The following is a 27,268-nucleotide window of genomic DNA, read 5'->3' as shown; positions in this document are numbered from 1 at the left end:
AAACGTTTGTTGGGAGCAAACTTGAATTTGCCTTTTCTGAATGGATTGCCTTATAGGATTACCTTATTAGCTCTCTTGAGTCAGTTCAAAATCATGCTAACCAGTTTATATCATCAAAATATGATAAATATTTCAGCAAAGTTCACATTAAATCACTTCTTAAACTAACCCCTTTAGCAGTTAGATGGAGAATCGCACGACTAAGACTGTTCCACAAGGTATATTTTAACTTTTCTTATGTGCATGGCACACTGCTATTTCTGCCCTCTCGAACTTCTTGCCGCCTATTTGATTCCAAAAGCATTCAACGTCTTTACGGTACAATGCTTGCATTTTAATAAACCATTCCTTCCTACGAACATCAAAGAATGGAACATTCTTTCTAAAGCTGTCATTCTTCATCCTGATCCACCTAAATTTAGGGAGCCTGTAGCAGCAGTTTTTGTTTGACCTATATGTAAAGCACTGTCTGATTAATGTCTTGCAGGTTCTCTATTTCATTTTTGCTAGTGCTGTTACAGATGTGCACATTGTTGGGTACAAATAATGATTGCAATTTTGTTCTTTATTGTGCGGCCTTTGTATTTCATTGTCTTGTTAACTGCTAAAATGTGAATTACTGCTTATCAGGTTTTTTGTTTTGCATACCTTTCTGGTTTTTTTCTTCTTTTTCCCTCTTTTGCTCCTCCTCCATGTATTGGCAGTTTGTTTACTTTAACTTGCCACTACTGCTATTGTGGGGATGCGCGACTCTCACGCGTCCCCTGATATGTTGTTTTCCCGCACGGCTCGCATGGCCTGGCGCCCGCGGCGGTCGGAGTGGTTGAGGCGCAGTACGAGAGATGGCACGAGTGTTGCGCTGCTAACGCCGCCGACAACGGTGTTAGCAGCGCAACACTCGCGCCACTAGGGTGCCGAAGAACAAGGCGCTTGCTCTTTGGGGTTCGCGACAGCAAGCAGTGCGGACATGCCATGCCGCGCGTGCGCCGATCCATGCTTCTGCGAGACTGTCTCGCGTTACCGCCTTCGAACGTGTGGGGATGCGTGACTCTCACGCCTCCCCTGAGATCTAGTTTTCCCGCATAGCTCGTCTCCTGCAGGGCGGCTTCGCCCGCCGCGTGGCCTGGCGCCCGCGGCGGTCGGAGTGGTTGAAGCGCAGTGCGAGAGATGGCGCGAGTGTTGCGCTGCTAAAGCCGCCGACAGGCGAGGTTACTTGGGCGCCGAAAGGAAGGCACTTGGTCTCTTGGGTTCGAGATCGTCGGCGGGCGCGGACGTCCGCGCGGGCGCCGTCCGATGCTTCTGCGAGACTGTCTCGCGTGGCCGCCTTCGAACGTGCCACTATTCGCGTGACCGTACACGCGAACGACCAGGCATTGGGATCCAGCATGGGGCGAACATATTCGCTCGCTATCAGGTCGCTCGGTGAGTCGGACTTCTAGATTTTTCGCGTGCCCATCGGCATGTTTTGTGGATAGCAACTCGGCTAGCAGGCACTGATCTATGAAAGGCGCAATAAATGCCCTTGTGATTGTTTGCACTACTGTGTTGTCGTTCCTTTGTCCCAAGAGCACGGTGTGAGAAGCACACATCTGGCGCCCAACGTGGGGCTCTTGGGGCATCGGACGACAGATTTAACAGTTTTGCTTCGTTCGAGACCTTTGATCGAACCGAAGCGTAGGGCTAGCGCGGATTTTGATCGCTAGTGTTGGCGGCGTGCTTTCTTGAGCGAGGCGACGGTGGCTGTAGTGTGTTTGAACATGTCAACATGCTAAGCCTTTTAGCAAGTGTTTTTTAATGGCATTCGTCGGTACGAGAGCCACGTGGTCTGCATCCTGGGAGAGCGAGGCTCAGCGCCCGCGGAACATTGCCAAGCATGAAGGGAGTGAGTACGAAAGCCTCGTGGGTGGTCCGAATTTCTTATGTGAATAGCTTCTTCTATCTCTTTGACTCGGATGAAGTCGCGGCTCTGGGAGCCGGGTGGCCGCGGGCCACGGGTGCCACTACGGGCTGACTGGTATTGCGGCCTGGCGCCGGGCACTCCGACACCGTCCGGGACGGTGGGCGCCGTCAACTCGGATGCTGTGTGCACCTAGCGGAGTAGGACCACCTCACAGAGCTGACGTCTCCTCGCAGCTGCCTGTTTTGCGCTCATTTTGGGTGTTGTTTTTGGATGTCGGTTGTTGTCAGGGTAGCGACGCTTTAGGCCTAAGGCTTTACGGAGCTGCCTGTCGCATGTGGAGGGACACAACCTGGTGGACCGTGGCGTTGAGGTGTTGCACTTTGCTTCCCTCATTCTAGTTAGCCTCACACGAATTGAAATTACTCGTTCGACTCAAGGAAGCGAGCTTCGTTTACGTGAACATAGCATCTGAGTAGCTGCCCGATCTTTTGCTAGCCGAGTTGAACATCGTACCACGTGGGCGATGCGCATGCAGAATTCCTCTCCCTTGCACTACTTTAGTGTTTGCCGAGTGTGTTGAGTGTACGCAGCGTGATTGGAGTCACCCCTGGCTTGCTGTCACCTGCACATTGTCTGCGCTGCTGCCCCGGACTACGATCGAGTCACCCCGGGCGATGGTGATGCTGTGGCCAGTTCGGCGCAGCTACTTCGGCGGCCTCCTGCATCCAGCTCACAACCCTCGCCGGCGGACAAAAGAGCCGGCGGTCACCGACGGCTACGGCGGCTCTACGGCGCCGAAAGACAAGGCACTTGCTCTTTGGGGTTCGCGACAGCAAGCAGTACGGACGTGTCGTGGCGCGCGTGCGCCGATCCATGCTTCTGCGAGACTGTCTCGCATGGCTGCCTTCGAACGCGCCACCATTCGCGTGACCGTACACGCGAACGACCAGGCGTTGGGATCCAGCATGGGGCGAACATATTCGCTCGCTATCCGGTCGCGGTGAGTCGGACTTCTAGATTTGTCGCGCGCCCATCGGCATGTTTTGTGGATAGCAACTCGGCTAGCAGGCCTTGATCTATGAAAGGTGCAATAAATGCCCTTGTGATTGTTTGCACTACTGTGTTGTCGTTCCTTTGTCCCAAGAGCACGGTGTGAGAAGCCCACACTATATACCTGATATTAACAAGAAAAATTTTGTTCTTTGTTGTACTTGTTTGTTTGGAAAATGGCTGTCATTCAGTTAATTACTGCATTCATTTTATGACATGTATTTTTTTTTATTTCTCGTCCCCCCCCCCCCCTTTACGTAATGAACTGTATAGGGCCATTAAGGGTGAAATAAATGATGACGAAATGCACAACTGCTTGGCAAGGCCAACTGAACATATGTGCATGTCTTGCACTGGGTGCTCTGTCCGCCTTATAAGCACCAGAAATTCTGACCATGTCAAGTTAAATAACTTCAGTATGTTTCACAGAATCTTTGCCAATGTAGATGACATCCCGTCATACTAAGTAGACCATGCCAGCTCGACGATAACCACCAGTGACTGCCACTGAGCATATACCTAGCATACAACACCGAGCATTCACTTAAGCCAGCATGGCTTAAAACAAAACAACTCACAGAACCAAACAGCTCACAGATGGTGCCACTGAGTACGCAATATGACAGTGAACTGGATAAAACACTCTATAAGCTGTGAGGATTGAGGTGCCTTCCCATGCCTCATCCCAGAGCTTGTGTGTGCCACTGGGGCAGTGGTACCCAGAGGTTAAGATAAACACCATGTGAGAGCTGGGGGATGAGGCACAGGAAGGCACCTCGATCCCCACAAAGACAAAGCTAATTGCACCAACTTATGTCTGACGTGATGAGTAACAGAACTGAGTCAGAGAGAGAGATTATAAGTAAAAAGACAAGAGGTAAGCCTATGCAAGCCACATGAAGGCCAGAATGCAAAATACCAAAAATAGCGTATTCATGCAAGCCTTTGAAGTACCATATTGCATTCTGCATATGGGCCATATGGACTTACCATTCTGCAAAGCACACAGTTCCACCAAGTATGGTCTGTTAAAGGTGCTGTTTAAAATGTTTTGTGTATGCATTATCGCATAGTGAAGTCGCCCCATTGGGGTCTTTTTTTCCCCCTCGTAAACATTAGCAGGCCTAAAGACTGCGACCACTGACCTGCATGAATGGTATGGCACGTACTCCACCCACACTGCGCAGCTGTGGCAGGAAACGTAGCAGCCGGTCAAGTAAGGCACAACGCAGGGCATGCAGACCCCAGGCTGTGTCAGGGTCCTCTTGAGGCAGTGTGGGCGGAAGCCCCACAGAGCTCGTCTCTGAGCGTGCAAGGCCTCCCTCAGGCAATGCATTGTCTCCATAGGCACTGCTGCGCCCACTGACATTAGGCTCGCCTGTCATTGAATCAGCCCCACTGCCACCACTCTCTGAGCCAGCACCACTGCCACCTTGCTACGTGGGCACAACAATGAGGGAAAAAAAAAAAAGCAAAAGGCATTCATAACACTGGCTCTACACAGTTAATGCTAAATTATCCAAACTGTGTTAATATATGTGCATACATAATCAACAAACAAAAAAATTGAATGCAAGAAATACAGTCGGACCTCGTTATAATGAAGTTGGACCTAACATGAAAATGCCTCTATTATATTCAATATCTATTTAAATGTACAGTGTAAACATATGATGCTATACTGACATCGAGAAAAAGGTTTCTGCAGATTCCATGCATTCTGGGAATCTTATTAATGTGAAGCATTTGCCACACAGTGTATGTGATGAATGATGACATTTTTTTATATTTCGGTTTGTGTGTATTTTACTTCCAATGTTGGGAATCACTAAGGGGCCATCAGAAGCATATCGACTGATATCCTCTAAGCACCCGGTCTTATGCTGCACAATTATCATGGGAACCTCCACAATGCCATGTCTAATATAGAACATGTAATGCCATCTCGAGCACAATGAACTACTCATGAGCACAGTGAGAACGAAAAACATCCTACACATATGTGGCACTGAATTGGATGAATCAGCTACTGTGTACGAGAGAGAATTAGAGAGAGAATGCTTGGCATCACCATTAAACACCTGCCTACAACTGGTATTGCACGTGCATAACAGAGGCTGCAATTGAGGGGAACACCCACAGCGCCTGGAGTTCGAAGCATAATACATCAGCGTAGGGAGAATGAAGAGACACTCGAATATACAACACATGGCTGAAGTAGACTCAGCACCTGTTGGGTATCCCAAAGTCACTTTTGGGCCAATACAAAATGTGGTGCGGTGTTACGTGGCACCTCAAAGAGCTAGCTACCATGCTTGATGTTGCTCTTACCGAGTACAGTAGAAACTCAATGATACGATCCTATTTCTTACGATTTTCTAGCGCCAATGTTCGTGATCGAGAACACAAATCACCTAATACAGTTACGCTTCTTTTTTAGCAGTTAATGCGTTCCTGGAAGGCACCAACATTCAGTACATCGTCAAACTGCAATCATATAATACATTTTCCAGTCACTAGACCTCATGTGAACAAGGAAAAGCGCGAGGCCTGCGTGATTGAGAGGAGTAAGCGCCTGCCACGGCAGCTTCCTCGCAGTACTCGCCCACCCATGTCACGTGAAAATGCCGGCATATAGTCAGTTTCCCCTTCAGCAGCACAACAGCGCGACGAAACTTTGAACACCTACTATCACCGAGCTAGGCGGTTGATTTTTATTATTTTGTCTATCGCTAAATAAGATTGAATTTTAGCATTCAACACCACTTGGAACAAACACAAGGTTTGCTTACATGTTGCTCACAGTAAGTAATTGTGGATGAACATGCCTCACGCCAATTTGGATCACAATTTAGTCACTGCGATCATACTCCTCAATCGCACGTAGCATACACAGTCCTGCTGAGTGAACTCAATCACCTGTATCCTGGTGACCATTCTTAATGGCCAGTAAAAAATGATCCAGATTGAGTCTATCACAGCAGCCATTGCGCGAGTGACACTGGTATTAGAAAAGCGGGTTAATTTCTTAAAGATATGAATACGGGTCCCATATCAAGCTTTTGTCGATAAAACATTGTGCTTGCCGATTCGGAATGTTGATATATCAATACGTAAATGTTAAATAGTGTCACATATATGCAAAAAGAAAGCAAAAACACTTTTGGACTTTCCGAAAATGTCACTGTCTTCGATGATCAAATGTGCTAATCAACAGAAGAAGTCCGAACAAGACTCACTATATTACGCATTTTATTTAGAAGACACAACTCACTTCACATAGAAATAGTTCTTATGTGGCAACCTCAACTTGCATTTCCTTTTGTAAGAATAAAGCAACAACCAAAAGAAAACGTCGATCACATATATGGCAAATTTTCATCTACAATGTCTACAATACCGACGAACCCATTTATAACGATACTGGTTTCAACAGTATAACAATTATAACAATGAGAAGCTACTGCACCGCCAACTTCTGTATGTTTTCCATAGTGAAATAACTCGCTTACTACAATGCCCCGATGCTGCACTATCAGTTATAACGATGAAGTCTGGCTGCTGAGTGTCTGAGTCGAAAGGTAGTGAAATGCGAAATCCTTGAAAAGGAAACGAGAAATTTGAGCCACTGCACGATAGCCCGCTGCTCCAACAGCCGTTGCATGCTCATTTTCCAGCCTTCTCCGCGCACCTCTCTCTCGTCACCCTTCCAACCCTTTGAACATGAATGGGCTGCGCCCATAGCTCTACACCACACTACCCTCTGAAACACGAATGAACCATGCCAACTGCGCTGCTCGCATGTTGCTCGCTGGCTCCTCATCAGCACAGTTCTGCAAACAGCTTAATCACTTGTGTTCGCCTTTGTTGTTTGCGTCGAAATCGTTCCTGGCCACGTGATTTCTCAACTTCGTTTGACTCACCGCCGAAACGGAAGATGGCCCGACGTTGCCGATGAAAAGAAAGAGCACAAGTATGGATTTGGAAACTAAGTGCTTCTAACCGATGAGGCAATCGTCACGAATGTGCTTGCATCAGATAGCGACGGCAACGATGACGTGATAGGGCAGGCTGCCTCAACATTGTCCTTGCAGGAGGCCCGGCAGATGATTCAGTCCACCCGGGGCTTCATTTTTGCAAGGAACCTTCCGCTGCACTATGTGGAGCACCTGGATGCCTTGGAGAGGGATGTCAGCAAGCTTTGCATAAAGCATGCAAGGCTGACAGACATAGAATTTTCTCGTGCAAGCCTGAGAAGTACGTAGAGAGATGCTTGTGGCGATCTCGCCTCTGCGTTTCATTTTGATTTCTCAAGCTGACAGGCTGCTGCGGCAACCTTCTCGCATTCTTTAAAAGGCCCTTTTGGGGCCACAAAAGCGATACCTCGGCGGTGCTCGCATAACGCTTGCCACCCATGGCCCCTCTTTGCAGTTGTTATAGCAGTGCCATTCTTTAATGCTGACAGCCATGGCTTGTTACGCGTGAACGGAGAGCACAGGAAGTAGCTAAATGAGTGAACGTAGTCAGCAGCTGGATGGAAGTATGTGGTGGGAAGGGAAAGTGGCCTCCCCGCCATTGAAGTTTTCTCACATCAGCTCTGCCGTCGCCCTATTTTGATTTCGTCATGGAACCCAGTTATAACAATTATCAGTTACAATAATGGAATTTTTGTGGCACTTGAATATTGTTATAAGCGGATTGAACTGTATAGCAAAAAAACTGTCCGAAGAGCCAAAGCAATAATAATAAACGGTCCCTCCTGGGCGAGCTCGTTGACGATGCCATCCACCATAACTTTGGAAGTTCTCTTGATGTAAATCTCATAAAAGTGCTTCTACTAGACAACACATATTAGAGTCAACTAGCGGTAACCCTTTTTGATTAGCCGCTCCCATTCTGCAAGCCCTGCACTGTCCGACGGGGCGCCAAATATAGATACCTTGTCTGGGTTTGACCAGTAGCCACTCCGGCTCTGAAAGCTGGTTCTTAAGTCTATGCTCTGACACAGGGGAACGAAACATGTCTTCTTCTTGCACTGACGCTTCGTGTTTAGCATCATTAGTCGGTGCAACTTCCACTCACAAAGGCTCAAATTACACTGCATGATACCTAAGAATGAAACACTTGAACAAAATGCTTTGCACGGGGCAAAGGGAAACGCCATGCGACACATGGGCAACTGCAGCACGCCAGAACCGCTGTCACCTGTGCTGACACCTTAATGATGCGCAGCAGCCCTGGCAGTCAAAGTTGAAAGGCAGCACTGGCGCGGCCACCTCCTCCCATTCGGGGACCCTTCTGGTCGCCACACTAGCAGCAAGTATATTCCAGGCACTATAACACAGCAGAGCGCTGTGTTGTGTGCCACGTGCTGCTTGACTGTGACAAGCCAAGTGGAAAGCGGACGCGAAGTACCATCACAATGGAGCAGAAGGCAGCGATCTAAGGCTGTCACGTCAGCTGCTAAGTCGCGTGTTGCACACGCCGAAGATCCTTATTTGTTTTATTCAAAGTTCATTGTATGCCTGGCAGTGTAGAGTGTCCGCGGTGCCGCAAAGTCGTTTTCTTATTTCCATGTTTACAGTTCGCCACGATACAAATTACCAGTGTTGCAAGTGACAGTTCACCTGTGGGAACAATTTTTGGAAAAGGGCAAATCATGATTAAGAGCAACAATGATGTTTCTGGAGCAAGTGGCATAATGCTGCACCACTTCCACAAAAGGGCAAGTTCATCAATTAGGGAATCCAATCTGTATGAATGCTAAAGAAAAGCTTAACTTTATTCTGAAGTATATACTGCACTTAGATGTGGTGAAACAGTCCACAAAATGAACACACTACAGTTGTTGCAAGTATAGTTGAGGTTGCCTTTCTTTGTAGTTGACAAAACAAGCACAACACAAGAATTCTGCATACAACAGAGTGAAATATATATTTCTATTGCAGCTGTACGAAGGTGCTACAACAGTCTTGCAGGCCTTCACAAGGCTTCCTGGCTCATCAAGCTTGTGAAAGTGTGCAAGCTTTGACTGCATTCAGAGTAGTGCTTGGCAATATGCATCTGCATTTGGATCTCTGATGGCTTAAGCCTTCATCTCTCTTTAACGAGTTCTAAATGTTTCTATGTATATTACCCACATTCAGCACTTCCCACATTTTTGACGACATGAGGTCTTAGTCAAACATTGCTTCCTTGACTGTGGGACAGCTTTCTGCAGCTGGCCATAGCAGAAATATACCTACTTATGATATGGCTGCAGTTAAAACGTAATTTCAACATACCCATTACTCTGCTAACAGAACCTTAGAACCTGACTGCTCAATTTGCAATAGTTCACAACATGGCTGAAGGATATTGCAAACTATGTTTACATTCAGCTATGTACAACATAATGAACCATCTTGTCTCAAAGTGAACCTGATGCCACACTACGAGATAAGATGCAGAAATACAGTCGAATCTCGATAATTTGCACTCGGAGAGGCCTGAAACTTGTTTGAATTAAAGGAAGCTCATATAATGGAAGTTTTTTGTGTAGCACTGCGTTAGGCAGCACATATGCACTGAGCCAACACATGAGAGATGAATTCCAAAAGTGTGGCTTCACAGCAGCGCGGCACGTGCTGCCTGAAGCCGTGCCTATAGGCAAAATTCACCCACACTCCGACTTAACTGTTGAATTTTTAGAATTTCTGGTTCTTCAAATTATGGTACTTGAAACTGGAGACGAGAGCAGCAGCCAGCGCGCGGCCGTGCTGCCAAGTCGGAGGTGCTGATGCAAGAGTTTGTGCTGTTGAGAGCATGGTTGGTGGCACAATGTGTTCGACTTGACCATCGCAAACACCTATGAACGCGTTCTAACTACCGGCCGTTTTCACACATTGAAATGCATATAATTTTGATGGGACCACAGCGTCAGTTCGAATATACTGGAAGTTTGAATTAAGCAGGTTATACAGATTCCACTGTATATCCGCCTGCAGTTAAAATGTAGTTTCAACATGTCTCTAACTCAACTAACATAGAACCTTGGAAACGAAATGCTCAATTTGCAATAGTTCACGACACAATTGAGGAATAATGCATACAATGTATACATTTAACTGTGTACAATGAAATGCACCATCTTGTCTCACAATGTGGCTTATGTCACATCAGTAAACATTTTCTGTTCTGGGAAGTCCACTCATAGCAGACACCAGTGATTCAATCATCCCAGCTCTGGCTTAAGTGTAGGTGATGCCTATGCCAGCAGAAGACTAAAATGTATGGAAGCTGCTAAGGCCTCACAAATGTAGTACTATCGTAACAAAACAAAGAGAGGGGGGGGGGAGATGCAAACAAATTAGGGCTAACAACACATTCTTCCATTTTTGCTTTTGCAACTTCGTGCGACGTCGGCATGGTTTTGGCTTCTACTCTAAGGTTGGAGCCTGCAACACCTTTGGTGAGTGGATGTATAAAGGTGTGAAATCGTGCTCTTTAGTTATCACTTGTAGAAGCGTTCTAGTACTTTATAGTCTCCCATTTGCACTTTAATTGTTAATGATACAGGAGAATCCTGTTATAATGAATTTGCATATAGTGAACTAATGGCTACAGTGAAAAGAAATGCCAATCCATAATACATTCTTATAGGCTTCTATGTATTTTACCTCTGACACAGTGAAGATGGCTATATAGAAGAAGAGGCTACATTTTTTTACTATATCTGCAACGATATGAATAATAGTGACAACAAAAAAAAAAGAAAAAAAGAAATGATAAGGATGGACAATAACTACGCCTTTCACCATTTTAAGTAACAAGGACAATTTGTGTGTGTATTGGCTGCCTTGAATTCATATTGGGTCATCATGCTTCCCTATCATGGTGTAGATGTTAAAGGGACATGCGAAAGTGGTACATCTGTCTGATGACATGGATTTCAAGAAGTATTTTTTTTTTTTGGATTTGGGTTGAGTTGGCTCAGTAAATGTTTCCAAAATTTGACAGGTGCGACCTTTGGCTCCTTTAGAACACACTGTAGTCCATTTTTACCAATAAAGAATCAACTAAGCTTTAGCAGACGCCATAAAAATTCGCAAAGTCACAGCAAGATCGTGCAGTAACTGGCACCGTCCCACTTTGCATATTTTCTGGCTAACTAAGCCTCTTTTTGCGGTAGGAGTGTCACTTCTGGAATTGTAGAATGGCAATTTACTAATAATGCTTTACTAGCAAAATCATTTTTCTCTGTTATGTCCCTTTAAATTGTGGCAGCAGCAATACACGTGATGATAGCAACCCCTCTTCCTTTGGTCTGCATCTTGCATCATAACAAAAGTGCCACGCAGCCTTGAAAAAGACACAGTGGCTTCAGTTCTTCATGTGATTAAAGGCAAATTAAGGCATGAGAGATGGGGGTGGTTCTCGTTATTTCGAACACACGAACTTTTGGTTTATTTGAACTGACGCTGTGGTCCCGCCAAAGTTATGTGCATTCCAATGGGCGAAAACGCCCGGTAATTCGAAGGCGAAGCATTTGCGACGGTTAATTTGAACATACTGCGTTCCGACAATGCTCTCAGCAGCATGTCAAATCACGCGGCAGCACCTCCGACCAGCATTCCTCTGACCCCACCATAGAGGAAGAGCTTAGGCGAGACTCCTCAATGCCGCACGCGAAGAAAAAAAACCGTGGTGGCAATTTGTGCTCAGGCATATGCAGGCGCGCAACACCGATAACTTCTGTTAGTGACGGTTTAATGACTTTTGTTAGTGTCGCGGCCCACAGAGTCGATGTATAAGAACGTCTGAAATTTCGGATGCAAATAACCTTCGTTGTCTGATTTTCCGGACTTTTTGGCATGAACCCAGGTTTGAAATGGTATTAATTGAAGCCACCACCGCCGCCCATTTTGATTATCGCCCCGCCTCGAGCCGGTGCTCTCGCACGCAGATCCGCTGTCAGCCGTAGCCACACTGCGGCAATGCTAGGCCTAGCTACTTCTACATTCGCTACCAAGCTTCTTGCTGTTTGGTGCGGTATTTTTCATTGAAACAATTCGCTGCTGTTAGCAATTGCGCTGACTCCGCCTTTGTAATCCTTGCCAATGGCTTCGGAGCGGGGAAAGCATGGCGCATTGCATGTCGGTTCCCGAAAGTCAACTTTGTCCCGATATATCTATCTTACGCGGTGAAGCATACCAAAAGTTCGAAGGGGCAATTGACACGGGACATGGTTTTTCCTTTAATTATACATGCGTGCACCCGCCGTCTCATATCACAGTACGAGCACTGCCGCGCCTTATAACTGACTAATTTGTAAATATGTGTGAATAAATATTGTGGAACTTCCCACTAATGTGTTAGCTCAGTGCACATGTGCCACTGCAGCTAAGTCCTCCATTCAATTAGCTTCTTTTAATTAGAACAAATTTTCAGGCGCCTTCGAGTTCGAATTATCGAGATTCGACTGTATAAACTGTTTGCATAGCTTGAGAAAGTTCTGACATGACCAGAAGAAAACACTGTACAGACCAACGTTACTAGACTAGCTTCAGTTTTAAAACTCGGCGCCGTTGCGCGGAACCGCCACCCGCCCGCGCCTTCGTGGCGCTGCAGTCGCGCCCGGCTTCACTTCCTCACTAGCCGGCTACGCGGGCGGGCCGGACTAAGCACGCGGTGCAGCGTTGATGTATTCTGTGGTTCGTTGTTGAGTGCGAATTTCGCAAGCATGTCATCCTTGGAACTGTAGCCTTCGCCGAGTTTCTTAAGAATATCAGCAGACGATGCCGCCGTGCTGCGTACCTGGCTGCATAGACCGCTATCTGAACGATGTCAACAGTTCGGCGCACCACTTTTTCTCTGCTTCCAGCAAAGCGATGCTTCGCTCGGCGTGAAACAGAGCGATTCCTCGTACCGACCGGGAACTCTCTGCGAAATCAACGGCACGCGCTCGTGCCACTGCTCCCGAGTTCGTCGTCGTCTTCCACAGCTGGCTGCGTGGCCGTTCATCTTTCCAGCATAGAATTTCACTTCACTTCTGTCGTCGTAATGGGGAGGCCGCGTTTACGGGGTATGAGCCACTCATGGTCTTACGTAACGGAAAGATTTAATTTTGAAGAAATTTAATTTTGAAGAATTACAAGCGGCAAATCGCAGGCGAAGGCTGCTAACCACGCCGCCGAGCAAACTCGAGACATCGAACGCACGCGACAACTGCGGACTGCGGGCATACCGTCAGTGACGTCGTTTTCTCTCGTAGCCGTGTGTAACCTCATAACTGAGAAATAATTTAATGAACCCTCAACCCAGTGATAAACACAGGGGCCGCACGTTCCAGTTTCGCTGATTAAGCATCTTCACGGAATGAAAAATCCGACTTCTTTCTTTCTTTCTTTTTTTTTTTTTGTGGCTTGTGTGTACAACGACCGACCTCATCTTTCTTTTTGTAGCGCTTCTTTGGCGTGGTGAGAAGCTTCGGTGGGGATGCAGATCATCCTACAATCACGCACTTAGGCCAGATATTCAGGCTCGTGAGCCTAAACTGCGCGAAACGTTAAGACGACAGGAAGAAACAGACGACATTGAGAAACGCAGCTTCCGCGCTTCGCTGTATGCGTTTCTTCCTTTCGTGCAGTTTACGCTTCTTTCAGTATTAACGAACTGGCGCGATAAATCTTCTTGCTGTAGGTGGATACCGCTTTCTCGTGGTACCACTAATTCGGACAAGGGAGAACGCCAGCGAGCGCGAAACACGCGCAAACTGCCCGTCCGCACGAGCTCAAGGCTGTGACGAGGCGTCTGCAGTGGAGCCCGATGGAACAGCGTTGCCCTCTGGCGGCTGTCACAGACGTGGCGACAGCGGCTGTAAGCGCGCGGGCGGGGAGTTTTACAACTGAAGCTAGTCTAGTAACGTTGGTACAAACAACCTTGATTTAACACTTTATAGCCAAAGGTGTGTATTCTGCATTTCAGTATAGAGCATAGTTTTGCTCTCTTGAATGAGAATCAACCAATTGTGCTTAGAACTATTTTGTCATAGTTACAGAAAGACAAAATGGTGAACAATGGCTATAGCAAAGATGTTGTTACCGTGAAGATTTTTCCAGGTTCCGACAACTTCACTACAACGAGGTTCTACTGTTGCACTTATTGTCACCAGCCCTGTTACAATGAACATCTCTATGTGGTTCTGCCCAGCCATCAAAGCTAGCTTGTATGGTAGCTACGTGGCATAAAATGCAGCAGTGTTAGAAATAGTCTGCACGCATTTTATAGGCAATATGTGAGCTACTTCTTCCACACCTCCTTGAGCTGTGAAAGGGTTGGTCCAAGTTTGCATCCGTGCAGAGCCCATTAAAATGAAAGCAGCTGGCAAGAAATGGTACTAAACAAGGAACATCTTGTGGTCATGCACCACATGCATAGCCAGGAGGGGCTGTGAAAAGTGGCAAACATACAAAGACAGCTCACAACACAAATGCACAGCTGAAGCATAAGGAGTAGTACATGCAGTGCAGGGTGCAGTCTGCAAACGCACACAAGCATACAGCAAAGCACCGCAGCACAAGGAACTGCAAATAAAAGGCAGCAGGCTACCTCGGAATTGACATGCTGTGCTGAGAAGTAACAAAATGACTGGTTCCTCAAAGCAGCAGGAACTATATTTCCAGAAAGCAGCAAGGTTTCTCACATAGTAGCACACTGCACACACATGCACACGCACCAGGGAAAGCACGACGAGTCGATGCATCGGCAGGGAGCACTGCAGCAGGGAACAGGAAGTTTTTCAAGGCTGTTAGCTATTGCGTGTTCATGAAAAAGCATGGTTATGAAAGAAAAAAAGAAACAGAAAGGGACAACATTTCTTTTTCCTGCACGAACGGTAATAAAAAGTTAGAGGTCTACTTTTTTTTAGTACATTTAGTATATTAACTTTGCTTTGAAATGGAGATAAGTAAGCTGTTGGTTAATGCACACTAATACTTACTGTGTACTCATGCCACATCTCTCAAATTACGATGGTTCCCCCAATGCTTGTACAACTGCTTTACAGCTCTAAGCATGTCGGGCTTTACGAGAATAGCTCGCAAAACTGAATCGTATGCAGGCCCTTTGCATTTGTCATGGAAGGCTTGCTGCACTCACTGAAGAGACGAAAATCGGTGCTGAAAGTTCTTTGACATCAGTATTCTTATGGGCAAAGGACAGAAGACTTAAAAACTTTCCCATAAGAACATACTTGAGATACTTCGAGTTGAGTTTGATATAGCATATGCATTACAAGATACCCGCCGTGGTTGCTCAGTGGCTATGGTGTTAGGCTGCTGAGCACGAGGTCGCGGGATCGAATCCCGGCCACGGCGGCCGCATTTCGATGGGGGCGAAATGCGAAAACACCCGTGTACTTAGATTTAGGTGCACGTTAAAGAACCCCAGGTGGTCGAAATTTCCGGAGTCCCCCACTACGGCGTGCCTCATAATCAGAAAGTGGTTTTGGCACGTAAAACCCAATAATTTTTTTTTTTTTTAATTTGCATTACAAGATGTTACCAAGCCATTCATCTGAACTGCAGGAGAATTCAGGAATGCATAGTGATTCTTAGGCTAAGAGACTGAGAATCCAAACTTCAAAGCAGGTGCAAACTATCTCCGGTATTAGTGGTATTAGGCAAGAATAGTGATAGTAAAAGCATTCAATTCATAATAGCAACAAGCAAAACTGAAAATGCTTAGCTTTTGGCCCTAAGCATGCAACTATCACTTCAAAGTGGGTTGATTTGTTTTCCAGCTAATAGTGCAGCAGGCACCAGTCATGCAGCAACATGAATATATGCATTTATACCATGTGACCCATACATTGCAATTATGATTGAAATTAATTTCATGTCTTTACTATTGTGTGCAAACACTGTGTACCCAAAAATGCTCAAATCTTTATAAATGCAGCTACACACAATTACGACATGGTATCAAAAAGTTGAGACTGGCTCTGTTTACAAGAAGGTAATTTATCTACATTTAAGCACTATCACCTTGAAATAGTTATCTTGCATCATAACAACAGTGAAGCGTCCCTCAGCATCCCTGGGACTTTTGTAATGTGCCTTGGAAGTCTTTCCAAAACAAACTAAGCAACTGCTGCTCTTCACACTTGCGTCAAAACAGTGACCTTTCAAATTTTTAATTTTGGAAAGAGAGGGAAGTCAACAGTAGCCAAATCTGGTAATGAGGGCATTGAAACCATGCTGTTTCAAGGGAGAAACGTGTGAGGAGTGCGCTATGACAGGATTCATTGTCATTGCACAGATCAGGTTGTTCTTGTTAAATGTTCTCCCTTAGACGCCCAAGTACTTAAGAGTTGATGGTCTAGAAATTCGGGGTGAATTTGGAATGCAAGATGCCGCAAATGTCAGAAAAAACTAAGTATGCACATTGTCGAACTGCTATTTTGTCTCAGGATCGTACCCATACACACAAGTTTCGTTTAGTTCCCAGTAATGATCCTCGACATTGAGGACAGATCATTTATGACACACTAAGAGAGTTCTTGGCACACTGACCACGGTGTTCCTTCTGCTCTAAAGTCAGCAGCCTGGGGTGAGCTTGGCAGCAACATGGTTTATGTTCACATAGCATGTTAGGATTGCCTGCACTAATCTGTACAAAATACCAAAAATGGCAGCAATGTTCTGGATAGCCCTTCGATGGTCCTCATGCACAAGTAGCCAAATTGTTTTGACATTCTCAAGGGTTGAGCTTGTTCAAGGTCTACCTGATCCCTTGTTGACTTCCAGCAGCATTCTTCCATCCTAGAATCAGACATGCCACACACCTCGCAGAACTCATAGCTGCATTGCCATAAGATTGCTGAATCATATCAAATGTATGTGCCAGATTTGCCCAGCTTAATGAACAACTTCATGCTTGCTCTGTTTTGACTTGCAGTTCATGATAAAGATTGCAGACATTGTAAAATGCATGGCCAGCATGACAGCAGTTGCTCCACTCGTGATAGAGACTGTATGATTTTCTTCAGCACTCTGAATTACCAGGGTTAGTGCTATCTGTGACTGCATGCAGCCTTGTGTTGCGATCTGTTGCGATGTTGCAAAAATAGCCTGGGAACTTTTTGACACCACCTCGCGTCAGTACAAAGAAGAGCCCCAGAGAAAAGAGTTTTGTATGTTCAGTAATCACCACTTTTATCTCACTGCTACTATGTTAAGATGTGGTGTAGCATCATGACAATGAGCACTGTGTTGCAGTGAACTTGCACCAGAAAGAAATAATTGTAGGGTTGTGCAAATACTCGAATTACACATGTAAATCGAATAGTAAACATTCACATACAGTAAAGCCTCGTTATAACAAAATGGGATATAACGAACTAATGGATGTAACGAAGCAATCGTGATTCCCCTTGAAATAACAATAGATGGCTATGTATTGAAAACCTCGTTTAACGAAGCTAAAAATTTCCTCGCAATGGGTATAACGAACTTTTTTTTAGAGCGCAGCTCTTTGGCGCCTGATCCTGCGTTTTGCGGCACCGTCGTGGCTCGCCATAACCAGCTCCGTAGCCGGGGCCAGCGCACTGCTCTAGCTGCGCGCACTCCTGGCGCTATCTCTCGCGCAAAGCATGAGCCTTGCTCTCTTCGCTCCTCCTCCAATGCCACCCATGTGCGCCGGCAATCAAAGCTCATGCTCGGTGGCGGCTGATGTCGATGATGTGCTGCTGCCCAAGCCGAAAAGCATAGCCACAGCCGTATGCCGCTGCGTATACCCCCCCCCCCCCTCCTCTCCTCCGCGGCGGCACCTGCGCGAGAGCGTGCGGTGTTCTCCTGTTGCCAAAGCGCCGGCTCGGTATCAGCGGATCACAGTGCCCGCTTCCCAAGCCGAAACGCAAAGCCACCTTCAGTTGACTCACTAGCAGCGTCAGCCAGTCGCTGCCACCTCTTCACCGCGCAACGTTCCTATGCGCCTATGCACTGCCTCCCGCAACCTCCCGATAAGTGAGGCAGCTGCGCCAAGTTACGCTCCGTTTGCGGCGGCTGGTGCGAATTGTCCGAAGCTCACAGACTGTTTATTTAATAATATAATCCGTCTGCCTATATAAGTAGTTTATTATCAGGGGTTCTTTCTGAGCCATGAGCGAGGCAACCGGAGGAAGTCCTTTATCTGCCGCTCTGCTAAATGAGCTGCCCGAGCAGAGGCCCAGTGCCGTCACCACCAGAATCCAGAGGTGCGCTACGCCGTATCGCCGCTACGCATGTGCAGACTCCTACGCCTGGGTGAGTGCATGTGCAGTGCCGTCGCCCCTAGTTCTTGCGTACGCAAGCCGCTTGCGTCCCCCAATCTGAAACTCTCTATTGTCTCTCTATTGACGGGAGACGCGCAACATGTGTCTCCCATGCACGTCTCTTGGCCTCCCCTTTTCCGTGGGACTGGTGGACCCGCCCGCTCTTGTGCTGCGTGCGTGGGACGGCACTGACTGCGGTTGTGTCGTTGCCTCTGTGCGTATCAATGATATCTGTGTTTCTATCGGGTCGTTCGTGCTAGTTCCCGTCGCCAGAAAGGAGATGGACGATGACAAAAGGAAGTGCAAAACGATATCAACCGAGCAGAAGGTGGCTACGCTGAAAGCCGTCGAGTCTGGCACGAAGAAAAAAGTGGCCGAAGATTTCGGCATAGCGTTGAGCACGCTGTTGACAATTTTGAGCAGCAAGGAAGCTGTCACCAGTGCTGTCGCACGTGGTGTAAAAGGCAACAGAAAGAAGCTGCGAGCCCCCGCTTTCGAAGCTGTAGAGAAGGCGGTCTTCAAGTGGTTTTCGGACGCAAGAGCAACCGGCATTCCTGCGAGTGCGGCACTGTTGCAGCGCAAAGCGAGGGACTTCGCGTGCATCACGGGGCAAGACGATTTTGTGGTGAGTGTCGGCTGGCTGCAGCGTTTCAAGGAGTGCCACGACATCGTTGGCAGGGCTGTCAGCGGGGAAGTGCAGTCTGTCGACCGTGAAGCTGCAGTGGCGTGGGTGGAGACAAACGTGGAACAGCTGCTAGAAAAATACAGTGCCAAGGATTTGATCAACGCAGATGAGACAGTCCTGTTCTACCAGATGCTGCTGCAAAAAACCTTGGTCTTCAAAAGGGGAACGCTGCCAGGGCAGTAAGCAGAGTCAGGTCAGCGTAACCGTGTTGCTTTGTGCCAACATGGATGGGTCGGAATAGGTGCCGGTCCTCGTGGTTGGCAAAAGTGCATCATCACAATGCTTCAAAGAAAAACGAAAGCTCCAAGTGAGTTATGTGTCCAACCGTAAGGCTTGGACGACAAGAGAAATTTTCGCACAATGGCTGCGGGAGTGAGACGAGCGGCTGGGCAAGCTGAACCGGAAGGTATGCCTCGTACTGGACAACTGCGCGGCCCACCACACTGCTGCTGTGCTCAAAAACATTGAGTTATGCTTCTTGCCGCCAAACTGCACTGCAGTTGTGCAACCCCTCAACCAAGCTGTTACCATAAGCTTGTGATCGACCGGATTCTGCTCAATATGAGCATGAAGCGAGAGTCCACGATCCACTTGTACATGGCGATCGAGATGCTACAGGCTGCTTGGATGGGTGTACCGGCAAGCACGATCACCAACTGCTTCTGGCATGCCTCATTTGGCATCAGCAGTGGCAGTTACAGCGAACATATCAGTGCTGCCAGCAATGAGAGTGCTGCGGGCGACCAAGCCCTAGTGTCGTGGGATGATCTTCTTGATGCCGGCGTTGTGCCCGACCGCGACACCTTCTGCACGTACGTCAGTGCCGATGCTGACGTGGTGACGACGGAAGAGCTAATAGAGGCGGAAATTGTCCGCTCGGTGACGGGGAGGCCTAATGATGACAGTGACGAATGTGTCAATGACAGCCCGGAGCCTAATATTGGCGAACCCGACGTACCGAGGCCCGCACAAGCGCTGCATGCGGCAGATCTGCTACGCTGCTTCTTTGGCACTCACGATGACAGCAAGGACGTACTCGAAATAGTGGCTGCAGCTGAAAAATTCATCATTCGCCTGAAGAAGACGCGGCAAAAATTTATCAAGGACTTTTTTTCTGTGAAGTGAGCCGCCAGCTGGTGTGCTGTTGATTGATCAGTGATGAGCCGTTTGGCGTGAATAAAGTAGCAATTCCATGCTGTCTTCTTTTTTGCTTGTTTTTTTTTTACATGCGACGGCTGTTTTCATTTTCGCGTGGCGGGCTGCTGTGAGATTTGGTGTGAGTACATCCTCTCTTGCTTGCTAATTGTGGATAGAAATTGATAGTGGCTATAACGAACTAATGGTTATAACGAAGTAATTATGACCCCTCCCTTCAATTTTGTTATAACGAGGTTTTGCTGTTATTCGATTTGCGAACTGAATAAGTGCTGTTAGATTTTGCTAATATTTGGTATATATTCGGTGAAAGACCAGGCTGTGGTTGGTGCCTTGGCGCAGGCAGCCTTTCCATGGTGCACTATCGTTGTTGGTAGGTTCGTCCAGGATGGCAGGATCTATTGAAACAATTCCTATATGCAATTTGGACCGAGGGAACAGTGACAAAAGTAGTGTGTATGTAAATTGCTAAAGCATGCATGAAGATTGGGCTGATAAGCCCCTGGAAGGCATGCAGATCGTACCAAATAGATGTGTTCAAGGCATACAGATTTATACACATGCACAGTTTGGATCTTGTGTCCTATGTGTCACGCAAGTTTGAATATACAGCTTGTTATGCGCACTTGCGGCAGTTGCCGGCTCATCGCCTTTAGACCCAAGTGCCATTTGAATGGCCATCAATATAACACGTACATGTGATCTCGGGACCGACCATTGATGAGTCACCCGTATGAACATTCTAGGGGCATGCTTTCTGCAACAGCTTTCGGCCTGTTTGCACATTGGCCAGAGGTGATTTTATGTCATGGCCACACTGTCTAGGTCTCTAGGCCTAATCAGCGCAGCTTTACCAGTTGTCAGCGACTAAGTTATGGTTTGGTGCCAAATTAATGCAGATCTATTCACAGCGGCCGGATGACACTTGGAAAGCTGACCAACTGCATCACCAACGAAAGTGAACGTTTGGGATGGTGCCAATGTTATTGATACCTGCCATCACCATCTTTGCACCCCACTGTATGGCAGCCTCTCGCTCTGGACGCTGTTTGTAGATGCGCATCAGCCTTTGTTTAGCTTTGAGCAACCCGTCACAAAACTAGCATCTGACTAGTGCACTGATCGTCCAGCTGTAGATGCATTTGCACAGAAGGTGGGTTGACATGGATGGAGTATAAGCCCGTCGCACAAACTTTTCATGGCCCTCCCGATTTTAGAACTTTAGGAAAGTAGCAAACGACACCGAACATGAGAGTGGAAAGGCGCCTGCTCTTTACTGTCAATGCCGCAGCCGTAATTGAGGTCTGCTGCACCAATAATGGCTACTCACAGAGCGATAACATTGTGCGATGGGTGGCTCACACTGTCGTCTATTGCGCAGACTGGTCTTAATGAGCTGTCGATAATCTATGGAACCCACCTGCCATAAAGGTGAGACAGCCCTTCTGTTTTCTGGAGGAAAACTGGAAAGCGAAACCTCCTAAGAAAAAGATTTCGATAAAGCACAGTATGGCTCTGTATTAAACTGAAAACCTCATTGGTATTCAGGACAACCCAACTTCAGTACTTTTTTGGCATCGGAGGGAAAAAAGCATTTGATTCTATTCAACAGACAGTCTGTCGATAAAAGATATCTTCCAGACCTTGTTGAGCAATGACAGTAGACTCCTTTGCACATGCTGCACCTGGTTCACTTGTACAAAATTTGTAAGCACTAAGCCAAGTGTTACATTTTTTTATATTCAATGCGATAGTTCGCTTTTTCTTTTTGAGTCAACTTGATATTCGATTTGAAATCCACTATTCAATATTCGCACACCCCTAAAATATTGTGTACAGGCTGCAAACCGAGTTTGCACTTGCACTTGCAATTGTGGTGTGTGTAATAGACATATAAGTGCATGACGTATAAAGCAATTAATGCATATGTCCAAACTAAACAGCAGCTGGTAATCGTGTGGCTAGTCCAGACCTGTTCAGCAGGTGATGTGCGCAGTGTGGAGCCATCTGTGGCAGCTGTGCTTCCTTCATCATCACTAGCGCCGGCTGAAGCTGTTGTGTCCGAATAGTGACCACCCTCAAGAGAAGACGCTCGCTGACTTGGCCCTTGTGACCCCCCAGCACTGCCCAGAGCACCTAGATTCAGGTCTTCAGACTGGCCAGGTTGGTCCTGAACATGGTAAAAGCCAAGAAAGGTATGCATGCTGTGGATGCCAAAGCACACAACAACACAAAGCAAACTGCAACACACTTGAAGGCTGAGGGCGATGGCCAGTTCCACCATGGTTTCATCGTCTGCATCAGGTGGAATATCCAGCAGCGGTGGGAAGGCACCCCCTCCCCCAGCACCACCAGCACCCCCCAAGAGGACCACAGCATCCATGTTCTCAAGCATCTCAAAATGTGACTCCACATCGGCCTGGGATTCCAGGGAGGCCTGTGGCTGCACTTCGAGGCCACCTAGAGTTGATGACGAGCTGCCTGGCATAGACACCAGTGGCTGTGGAGTGCCCGACAGAGACTGCGACACACCTGTTGCCCCCGATGTCGATGCTTTGCCTCCATCTGTTTGGTCAGTGGCTGCCTCACCTGCATAGTGGGACAGATGGGAAGCTCTAGTGTTGATTCATTACAGTGTGCCAATTATGTTTTCAGTGTTATAAAGGAGACCATATGGCTTCCCAGAAAAATTGAGTTAAGAGTTCCTTTCTGGTGCTCCTCTGGCCACTAAATCCAAAAATTTACATCTAAATTCCATAGTATTATATGCAAATTTTTGCTACATTTAAAGAATGCTTAGTTCTGTTTTGGGAGATGTAAACAATCATTAGCAACAGCAGGGGCATGGAAGATGGCTGGGCAGCAGCAGCAGAAAGGGCTACCCCCACCGGTGATCGAAGTCGTCTTTCCAGACCCCGCCCATTCTCATGCAGAAGTACAGAAAAATGGTGATTGCTACCTTTGGATATGTTCCTTTATTTTTTTTTTTTTATACAATAAGAAATGCAGTGAAACAACCTTACACAGGGGTTGGGCAGGAGGGCCGATCCAGTGACTAGGTGGCCTGTGGCTGTACTTTTTTTTGTTTCAGTGAGTATCTGTCGAAAATTCTACTGCTTGGCAGTGGTGACATTTTTCTTCGCTTTGTCTGCTGAATTTATATTATTTGCTTCACTAATACTGGATTTAAGCTGCGTTGAAAATATATTGTTACGTGTGGAAACACGTAACAATATATATATATTATATATTATTATTATTATATATATATGTTACATAACAATATATATAAAGAAAGAATGCCGTCGCCTTGAACAGGCTAAGAGCCGCCGTATCTCAAACCACATTGCGCGCCTACCCAGCACCTCCACCAGAAATGTTATGTGTGGAAAGACAGAGACGAGAGATGCTATTTACACGCTATTTACACTGGAGCCAGGCAGCCAGGCTGACACTCGCTCGTGCCGAGGGCACCGACCAACTTCTTCGTCGTTCTCGTGGCTGCTCGTCTCTCGCGGAATCATATCGTAATAATATAAACTGAAATCAGAAATCAAAATGCCATAAACTGCTATTTTCCCATGAAGAGGTTACACTAATCTTTAGCCAGATTTTGACACGGATATGTTAGATTACAAAGCTAGAGGCTAAAATCAAATCAAATTAAATCAATCTGAGAATGGTAGGTAGAAACTTTTAAATATGTGTTTCTTTTTTCAACTCTGATATAAAAAAATACTTAATTTAAAAGAAGAATATATCGCACAAATTTCATGCCGAAACAAGCACTGGAGATGCTTCAAATGTGGTGCAAAAGTTACCTCCTACCTATAAAAATCAACTAATTCTTATAGCAATTTGACACAACCCCTTCTTCAAAAGAACTAGAAACATCTAAAAAGTTGTTTATTCTTTTGCTTTTACAATTGAAGATGTTGCTTTATAACTTATTTGAGCTTTGTGGAGTAACAATAAACAAACAATAAAAATGAGCATATAATTAGCATATAGTGTGTGGGGATGCGCGACTCTCGCGCGTCCCCTGATGTTTTTCCCGCGTAGCGCATCTACTGATATGCTGTTTTCCCGCACGGCTCGCGTGGCCTGGCGCCCGCGGCGCTCGGAGTGGTACAAGCGCGGTGCGAGAGATGGCGCGACCGCCGCGGCGGGGTTACTCGGGCGCCGAGGGACAAGGCGCTGGCTCTTTCCCGGCGGGCCGGCGAACAGCGTGGACATTCCGCGCGCGCTGCGAAAATGGTTCTGCGAGACCACCTCGCGTGGCCGCCTTCGAACGCACGACCGTTGGCGTGACCGAACACGCGAACGACCAGGCGTTGGGATCCAGCATGGGGCGAACATATTCGCTCGCAATGCGGTCGCGGTAAGTCGGACTTCTAGATTTGTCGCGCGCCCATCGGCATGTTTTGGGGAAAGCAACTCGGCTAGCAGCCATTGATCTATGAAAGGTGCAATAAATGCCCTTGTGATTGTTTGCACTACTGTGTTGTCGTTCCTTTGTCCCAAGAGTACGGAGGAGAGAACCACTTATCTCCCACATCTGGCTGCCCAACGTGGACCTCTTGGGGCATCGGACGATAGAGTTAACATTTTTGCTTCGTTCGAGACCTTTGTTTGAACCGAAGCGTAGGCCTAGCGTGGATTTTGATCGCTAGCGTCGGCGGCGTGCTTTCTTGAGCGAGGCGACGGTGGCTGTAGTGTGTTTGAACATGTCAACATGCTAAGCCTTTTCGCAAGTGTTTTTTTTTAATGGCATTCGTTGGTACGAGAGCCACGTGGTCTGCATCCTGGGAGAGCGAGGCTGAGCGCCCGCGGAGCAGTGGCAAGCCTGAAGCGAGTGAGTACGGAAGCCTCGTGGGTGGTCCGAATTTCTTATGTAAATAGCTTCTTCTATCTCTTTGACTCGGATGAAGTCGCGGCTCTGGGAGCCGGGTGGCCGCGGGCCACGGGTGCCACGACGGGCTGTCTGGTATTGCGGCCTGGCACCGGGCGCTCCGACACCGTCTGGGACGGTGGGCGCCGTCAACTCGGATGCTGTGTGCACCGAGCGGAGTAGGACCACCTCACAGAGCTAACGTCTCCTCGCGGCTGCCTGTTTTGCGCTCATTTTGAGTGTTGTTTTTGGATGGCGGTTGTTGTCAGAGTAGAGACGCTTTAGGCCTAAGGCTTTACGAAGCTGCCTGTCGCACGTGGAGGGACACAACCTGGTGGACCGTGGCGTTGAGGTGTTGCAAGTTGCTTCCCTCATTCTAGTTAGCCTCGCACGAATTGAAATTACTCGTTCGACCCAAGAAAGCGAGCTTCGTTCACGTGAACTTAGCATCTGAGTAGCTGCCCGATCGTTTGCTAGCCGAGTTGAACATCGTACCATGTGGGCGATGTGCATGCAGAATTCCTCTCCCTTGCACTACTGTAGTGTTTGCCGAGTGTGTTGAGTTTACGCAGCGTGATTGGAGTCACCCCTGGCTTGCTGTCACCTGCACATCGTCTCGCTGCTGCCCCGGACTACGATCGAGCCACCCCGGGCGATGGTGATGCTGTGGCCAGTTCGGCGCAGCGACTTCGGCGGCCTCCTGCATCCAGCTCACAACCCTCGGCGGCGGACAAAGGAGCCAGCGGTCACCGACAGCTACGGCGGCTCTTGCCAGCAGGGCGCGTCGGCGCGAGCGACACTTGCTCGTACCGACTACTGCGTCGTCGTTTTCGGAGTCCTGGCCTGGAATGATGCCGTCGAGTCTGCAAAGCTGCTGCTGTGACCGGCGGACGCCAGCGGTGTACCCCAAGGACAGTCGGCTCGCATGTTACGGACAGCGTGTGGACATTTCCCCGGCGCGGCCACTGTTGCATGTACCACCTTGTTCGCGAATCACGGGTTAATGTTAGACCGTGTGACATGTTTCGCTGGAATAAGAAGTGATTTAAGGTTGGGGGGATGTGGGGATGCGCGACTCTCGCGCGTCCCCTGATGTTTTTCCCGCATAGCGCATCCCCTGATATGCTGTTTTCCCGCACGGCTCGCGTGGCCTGGCGCCCGCGGCGCTCGGAGTGGTACAAGCGCGGTGCGAGAGATGGTGCGACCGCCGCGGCGGGGTTACTCGGGCGCCGAGGGACAAGGCGCTGGCTCTTTCCCGGCGGGCCGGCGAACAGCGTGGACATTCCGCGCGCGCTGCGACCATGGTTCTGCGAGACCGCCTCGCGTGGCCGCCTTCGAACGCACGACCGTTGGCGTGACCGAACACGCGAACGACCAGGCGTTGGGATCCAGCATGGGGCGAACATATTCGCTCGCAATGCGGTCGCGGTAAGTCGGACTTCTAGATTTGTCGCGCGCCCATCGGCATGTTTTGGGGATAGCAACTCGGCTAGCAGCCATTGATCTATGAAAGGTGCAATAAATGCCCTTGTGATTGTTTGCACTACTGTGTTGTCGTTCCTTTGTCCCAAGAGTACGGAGAACCCCGTATCTCCCACAAGTGTGATCATCGAGTGAGCAGCTGGAAGTACAATTGTGACCAAAAGAGTACATGGCATCAGCAAAACATTAAAATTTTTTCTAGTAGAGCCATGGAACCTGGAATTGTCTTAGTGGGCATGTAAGTTGTAGCACTTGATTTCAGCCTACATGCCTAGGCTTCAAAAAAAAAAAATGTTTCGCAGCATCTGTGGTTTTGGTCACGATTGTACCTCACAAGAAAATAAAATTTATCTGAAAAGATCCAAAAAGTAAATAAAGAAAAGAAACACTATATATATTGTTATGGAAGGAAGAAAGAAGAGAGAGGAAGAAGATCGGAGACGCTGGCTGCTGCGTGTTGTTGGTGGTGAGCCATCTTAACAACTCCGACTCATCCTGTATAAATATTGTAAATATAGTGTTTCTATACTCGCAACATTCCCGTAACATATTGTCGAGAGGTGCAGGGTACCACGGCTGGAAACAGAGCTCCGCAGTGGACATCGCATCACCGTCCACACCATGAATGATGGTGAGCATGCGGGATCAACGTCGTTGCCGCCTGTCACCGTCGCCAGGTACGTCGCTGTCAGCTTCGGTTGTTGTCGTGCAACCCAAGGATCCTGGAACTTTCTGCGGGACCGATGGGGCCGACGTTGAAGAGTGGGTGGCCATGTACGAATGCGTGAGTGGAATCAACAGATGGGACCCTAC

General features: G+C 47.7%; 1 protein-coding gene across 3 annotated transcripts in view; it reads right to left on the bottom strand.

Moving 5' to 3' along the window:
* Positions 1–27,268, bottom strand: part of poe (E3 ubiquitin-protein ligase-like protein poe) — a 590,397-nt gene that overhangs the window by 182,488 nt on the left and 380,641 nt on the right. For 2 of the 3 annotated variants that reach the window (XM_055063706.1, XM_055063708.1), the window contains 4 exons: positions 22,334–22,671; positions 22,055–22,252; positions 14,667–14,705; positions 4,096–4,386 (listed from right to left, as the gene is read on the bottom strand). In XM_055063706.1, the coding sequence (XP_054919681.1) occupies positions 4,096–4,386; positions 14,667–14,705; positions 22,055–22,252; positions 22,334–22,671 (866 nt within the window). The remainder of the gene's footprint in view (positions 1–4,095; positions 4,387–14,666; positions 14,706–22,054; positions 22,253–22,333; positions 22,672–27,268) is intronic. The other variant, XM_055063707.1, reaches the window with a different exon arrangement.

The sequence above is a fragment of the Dermacentor andersoni genome, chromosome 1 (assembly GCF_023375885.2).
Source record: "Dermacentor andersoni chromosome 1, qqDerAnde1_hic_scaffold, whole genome shotgun sequence".
NCBI lineage: Eukaryota > Metazoa > Arthropoda > Arachnida > Ixodida > Ixodidae > Dermacentor > Dermacentor andersoni.
Note: the sequence above shows the minus strand (reverse complement) of the source record. Positions and strands in the feature narration are given on the sequence as shown.